This window comes from Scyliorhinus canicula, chromosome 7 (assembly GCF_902713615.1).
Source record: "Scyliorhinus canicula chromosome 7, sScyCan1.1, whole genome shotgun sequence".
Taxonomy (NCBI): domain Eukaryota; kingdom Metazoa; phylum Chordata; class Chondrichthyes; order Carcharhiniformes; family Scyliorhinidae; genus Scyliorhinus; species Scyliorhinus canicula.
Genome location: NC_052152.1, coordinates 2,313,979 through 2,321,002, shown reverse-complemented (window position 1 = coordinate 2,321,002; position 7,024 = coordinate 2,313,979). Strand labels below are relative to the sequence as shown.

The following is a 7,024-nucleotide window of genomic DNA, read 5'->3' as shown; positions in this document are numbered from 1 at the left end:
CGCAGGGCGACACGGAGAGAGAACGCAGGGCGACACGGAGAGAGAACACAGGGCGACATGGAGAGAGAACGCAGGGCGACATGGAGAGAGAACGCAGGGCGACATGGAGAGAGAACGCAGGGCGACATGGAGAGAGAACGCAGGGCGACATGGAGAGGGAACGCAGGGCGACATGGAGAGGGAACGCAGGGCGACATGGAGAGCGAACGCAGGGCGACACGGAGAGAGAACGCAGGGCGACACGGAGAGAGAACACAGGGCGACATGGAGAGAGAACACAGGGCGACATGGAGAGCGAACACAGGGCGACATGGAGAGCGAACGCAGGGCGACATGGAGAGCGAACGCAGGGCGACATGGAGAGAGAACGCAGGGCGACATGGAGAGAGAACACAGGGCGACATGGAGAGCGAACGCAGGGCGACATGGAGAGCGAACGCAGGGCGACATGGAGAGAGAACGCAGGGCGACACGGAGACCCAACGCAGGGCGACATGGAGAGAGAACGCAGGGCGACATGGAGAGAGAACACAGGGCGACATGGAGAGGGAACGCAGGGCGACATGGAGAGAGAACGCAGGGCGACACGGAGAGAGAACGCAGGGCGACACGGAGAGAGAACGCAGGGCGACACGGAGAGAGAACGCAGGGCGACACGGAGAGAGAACGCAGGGCGACACGGAGAGAGAACGCAGGGCGACACGGAGAGAGAACGCAGGGCGACACGGAGAGAGAACGCAGGGCGACACGGAGACCCAACGCAGGGCGACATGGAGAGGGAACGCAGGGCGACATGGAGAGGGAACGCAGGGCGACATGGAGAGAGAACACAGGGCGACATGGAGAGAGAACGCAGGGCGACATGGAGAGAGAACGCAGGGCGACACGGAGAGAGAACGCAGGGCGACATGGAGAGAGAACGCAGGGCGACACGGAGACCCAACACAGGGCGACATGGAGAGCGAACGCAGGGCGACACGGAGAGAGAACGCAGGGCGACACGGAGAGAGAACGCAGGGCGACACGGAGACCCAACACAGGGCGACATGGAGAGAGAACGCAGGGCGACACGGAGACCCAACACAGGGCGACATGGAGAGAGAACGCAGGGCGACATGGAGAGAGAACGCAGGGCGACACGGAGACCCAACACAGGGCGACATGGAGAGAGAACGCAGGGCGACATGGAGAGAGAACGCAGGGCGACATGGAGAGAGAACGCAGGGCGACACGGAGACCCAACGCAGGGCGACATGGAGAGAGAACGCAGGGCGACATGGAGAGAGAACGCAGGGCGACATGGAGAGAGAACGCAGGGCGACATGGAGAGAGAACGCAGGGCGACATGGAGAGAGAACGCAGGGCGACATGGAGAGAGAACGCAGGGCGACATGGAGAGAGAACGCAGGGCGACATGGAGAGAGAACGCAGGGCGACATGGAGAGAGAACGCAGGGCGACATGGAGAGAGAACGCAGGGCGACACGGAGACCCAACACAGGGCGACATGGAGAGCGAACGCAGGGCGACACGGAGAGAGAACGCAGGGCGACATGGAGAGAGAACGCAGGGCGACATGGAGAGAGAACGCAGGGCGACATGGAGAGAGAACGCAGGGCGACATGGAGAGAGAACGCAGGGCGACACGGAGACCCAACGCAGGGTGACACGGAGAGCCACACACAGGGCGACACGGAGAGCCACACAGTTTTGCAACTTCGCTCTGGCACTAGTTTGAGGGGCAGTCTCGCACAGGAGTGGGAATAGACTCCTGGGTCACTCCTGGGACCCGAATATGAGGATATGTACAGCTGGAGTGCCGAGACAGTGCAGGTTTTGTGGAGTAGTGCAAGGGACCAAACAGCTCCTACAAAGTGACTTTGGTATCAAATCACATCACGTCTTTCTCATTTTAAAGAAAGTCACTATTTTTTCAGTGTAACTGATACAGAGACTGAACATAAAGACACCACTCCCACATTAACATACTGTACAGCAATATTTACACAGGGTGATAGCTCTGCTCACGTTACACTACAGCACTGTCATGTTATGGAAAGCTGTAACATCACTGTACATTACAGAGGATCCTTCCATCACAGAGCACTGCTACATAACGTTACTGAGCAGTTAACCCATTGATGGTAGTCAGGTTACATTAATCTCCAACATGTGCTCATCCTGACTTGGAATCACTAGGATCTGCATGCTGGCACTAGTATTGAAGACCTGTCCAGTTGAGAATGGTAATAAGCGTGGCATCGGCACACCCTTGTGCTCACTGCTGCCCGAGGAATGGGTGCTTCCCCGGCTCCTCAAACTGCTGCTGTCAACCTGGTCATCGAGGTTCCTGTCCAAGGACAAGGTGTCGTTCTCAATCAAACTATCTGCAGAGACAGACACAAGACAATCAGACCAGAAATAACCATGACCCGTCCCCACCAGTACTGTATCCCAGTGTTATACAGTGACAGATCTGACCCCACCATACTGTAACCCAGTGTTATACAGCGACAGACCCATCCCCACCAGTACTGTACCCCAGTGTTATACAGTGACAGACCCGTCCCCACCAGTACTGTACCCCAGTGTTATACAGTGACAGACCCGTCCCCACCAGTACTGTATCCCAGTGTTATACAGTGACAGACCCATCCCCACCAGTACTGTACCCCAGTGTTATACAGTGACAGACCCATCCCCACAGGTACTGTACCCCAGTGTTATACAGTGACAGACCCGTCCCCACGAGTACAGTACCCCAGTGTTATACAGTGACAGACCCGTCCCCACCAGTACTGTACCCCAGTGTTATACAGTGACAGACCCATCCCAACCAGTACTGTACCCCAGTGTTATACAGTGACAGACCTGTCCCCACCAGTACTGTACCCCAGTGTTATACAGTGACAGACCCGTCCCCACCAGTACTGTACCCCAGTGTTATACAGTGACAGACCCGTCCCTACCAGTACTGTACCCCAGTGTTATACAGCGACAGACCCGTCCCCACCAGTACTATACCCCAGTGTTATACAGTGACAGACCAGTCCCCACCAGTACTGTACCCCAGTGTTATACAGTAACAGACCCATTCCCACCAGTACTGTACCCCAGTGTTATACAGCGACAGACCCATCCCCACCAGTACTGTACCCCAGTGTTATACATTGACAGACCCATCCCCATCAAGTACTGTACCCCAGTGTTATACAGTGACAGACCCGTCTCCACCAGTACTGTACCCCAGTGTTATACAGTGACAGACCCATCCCCACCAGTACTGTACCCCAGTGTTATACAGTGACAGACCTGTCCCCACCAGTACTGTACCCCAGTGTTATACAGTGACAGACCCGTCCCCACCAGTACTGTACCCCAGTGTTATACAGTGACAGATCTGACCCCACCATACTGTACCCCAGTGTTACACAGTGACAGACCCATCCCCACCAGTACTGTACCCCAGTGTTATACAGTGACAGACCCGTCCCCACCAGTACTGTACCCCAGTGTTATACAGTGACAGACCCATCCCCACAGGTACTGTACCCCAGTGTTATACAGTGACAGACCCGTCCCCACGAGTACAGTACCCCAGTGTTATACAGTGACAGACCCGTCCCCACCAGTACTGTACCCCAGTGTTATACAGTGACAGACCCATCCCAACCAGTACTGTACCCCAGTGTTATACAGTGACAGACCTGTCCCCACCAGTACTGTACCCCAGTGTTATACAGTGACAGACCCGTCCCCACCAGTACTGTACCCCAGTGTTATACAGCGACAGACCCGTCCCCACCAGTACTATACCCCAGTGTTATAGTGACAGACCAGTCCCCACCAGTACTGTACCCCAGTGTTATACAGTGACAGACCCATCCCCACGAGTACAGTACCCCAGTGTTATACAGTGACAGACCCGTCCCCACCAGTACTGTACCCCAGTGTTATACAGTGACAGACCCATCTCAACCAGTACTGTACCCCAGTGTTATACAGTGACAGACCTGTCCCCACCAGTACTGTACCCCAGTGTTATACAGTGACAGACCCGTCCCCACCAGTACTGTACCCCAGTGTTATACAGCGACAGACCCGTCCCCACCAGTACTATACCCCAGTGTTATACAGTGACAGACCAGTCCCCACCAGTACTGTACCCCAGTGTTATACAGTAACAGACCCATTCCCACCAGTACTGTACCCCAGTGTTATACAGTGACAGACCCATCCCACCAGTACTGTACCTCAGTGTTATACAGCGACAGACCCATCCCCACCAGTACTGTACCCCAGTGTTATACATTGACAGACCCATCCCCATCAAGTACTGTACCCCAGTGTTATACAGTGACAGACCCGTCTCCACCAGTACTGTACCCCAGTGTTATACAGTGACAGACCTGTCCCTACCAGTACTGTACCCCAGTGTTATACAGTGACAGACCCGTCCCCACCAGTACTGTACCCCAGTGTTATACAGTGACAGATCTGACCCCACCATACTGTACCCCAGTGTTACACAGTGACAGACCCATCCCCACCAGTACTGTACCCCAGTGTTATACAGTGACAGACCCGTCCCCACCAGTATTGTACCCAGTGTTATACAGCGACAGACCCATCCCCACCAGTACTGTACCCCAGTGTTATACAGTGACAGACCCGTCCCCACCAGTACTGTACCCCAGTGTTATACAGTGACAGACCCGTCCCCACCAGTACTGTATCCCAGTGTTATACAGTGACAGACCCATCCCCACCAGTACTGTACCCCAGTGTTATACAGTGACAGACCCATCCCCACAGGTACTGTACCCCAGTGTTATACAGTGACAGACCCATCCCCACAGGTACTGTACCCAGTGTTATACAGTGACAGACCCGTCCCCACGAGTACAGTACCCCAGTGTTATACAGTGACAGACCCGTCCCCACCAGTACTGTACCCCAGTGTTATACAGTGACAGACCCATCCCAACCAGTACTGTACCCCAGTGTTATACAGTGACAGACCTGTCCCCACCAGTACTGTACCCCAGTGTTATACAGTGACAGACCCGTCCCCACCAGTACTGTACCCCAGTGTTATACAGCGACAGACCCGTCCCCACCAGTACTATACCCCAGTGTTATACAGTGACAGACCAGTCCCCACCAGTACTGTACCCCAGTGTTATACAGTAACAGACCCATTCCCACCAGTACTGTACCCCAGTGTTATACAGTGACAGACCCATCCCACCAGTACTGTACCTCAGTGTTATACAGCGACAGACCCATCCCCACCAGTACTGTACCCCAGTGTTATACATTGACAGACCCATCCCCATCAAGTACTGTACCCCAGTGTTGTACAGTGACAGACCAGTCCCCACCAGTACTGTACCCCAGTGTTATACAGTGACAGACCCATCCCACCAGTACAGTACCCCAGTGTTATACAGTGACAGACCCGTCTCCACCAGTACTGTACCCCAGTGTTATACAGTGACAGACCCATCCCCATCAGTACTGTACCCCAGTGTTATACAGTGACAGACCCGTCCCCATCAGTACTGTACCCTAGTGTTATACAGTGACAGACCCATCCCCACCAGTACTGTACCCCATTGTTATAAAGTGACAGACCCGTCCCCACCATTACTGTACCCCAGTGTTATACAGTGACAGACCCATCCCCACCAGTACTGTACCCCAGTGTTATACAGTGACAGACCCAACCCCACCAGTACTGTACCCCAGTGTTCTAGTGACAGACCCGTCCCCACTAGTACTGTACTCCAGTGTTATTGTGACTGACCTGTCCCCACCAGTACTGTACCCCAGTGTTATACAGTGACAGACAGTGACAGACCCGTCTCCACCAGTACTGTACCCCAGTGTTATACAGTGACAGACCCGTCTCCACCAGTACTGCACCCCAGTGTTATACAGTGACAGACCCGTCCCCACCAGTACTGTACCCCAGTGTTATACAGAGATAACCCATCCCCACCAGTACTGTACCCCAGGGTTATACAGTGACAGACCCATCCCCACCAGTACTGTACCCCAGGGTTATACAGTGACAGACCCATCCCCACTGGTACTGTACCCCAGTGTTATACAGTGACAGACCCGTCCCCACCAGTACTGTACCCCAGGGTTATACAGTGACAGACCCGTCCCCATCAGTACTGTACCCCAGTGTTATACAGAGACAGACCCATCCCCACCAGTACTGTACCCCAGTGTTACACAGCGACAGACCCGTCCCCACCAGTACTGTACCCCAGTGTTATACAGTGACAGACCCATCCCCACCAGTACTGTACCCCAGTGTTATACAGCGACAGACCCGTCCCCACCAGTACCGTACCCCAGTGTTATACAGAGACAGACCCATCCCCACCAGTACTGTACCCCAGTGTTATACAGTGACAGACCCGTCCCCACCAGTACTGTACCCCAGTATTATACAGCGACAGACCCGTCCCTACCGGTACCGTACCCCAGTGTTATACAGAGACAGACCCATCCCCACCAGTACTGTACCCCAGTGTTATACAGTGACAGACACGTCCCCACAAGTAGAAATTCAAGAATAGTTAGAATGAATACGTGGCTTGAGAGATGGTGCAGGAGGGAGAGGTTCAGATGTTTGGGACATTGGAACCGGTTCTGGGGGGCGGTGGGACGATTACAAATCAGATGGGGTCTACACCTGGGCAGGACTGGAACCAATGTCCTAGGGGGTGCTTTTGCTAACACTGTTGGGGAGGTTTTAAACTAATGTGGCAGGGGGATGGGAACCAGATTAGGATGTTAGAGGTCAGTAAAGAGGCAGCAACTAAAGCCAGTAAGGTACGAGACAATAAACTCAATGTGACTAAGGGGAAGAGTAGACAGGGAAGAGATGATGAACGCAAAGGGACAGGTCTTCTGAGGTGCATTTGTTTTAATGCGAGAAGTGTAGCAGGTAAGGCAGATGATCTTCGGGCCTGGATTAGTACCTAGGAATATGATGTTATTGGTAT

General features: G+C 54.0%; 1 protein-coding gene across 1 annotated transcript in view; it reads right to left on the bottom strand.

Moving 5' to 3' along the window:
- Positions 1-2,111: 2,111 nt before the first annotated feature.
- trappc10 (trafficking protein particle complex 10) overlaps positions 2,112-7,024 on the bottom strand; it is an 81,569-nt gene continuing 76,656 nt past the window's right edge. The window contains exon 18 of the mRNA XM_038801309.1: positions 2,112-2,386. Within this exon, the coding sequence (XP_038657237.1) occupies positions 2,148-2,386 (239 nt within the window). The 3' untranslated portion in view covers positions 2,112-2,147. The remainder of the gene's footprint in view (positions 2,387-7,024) is intronic.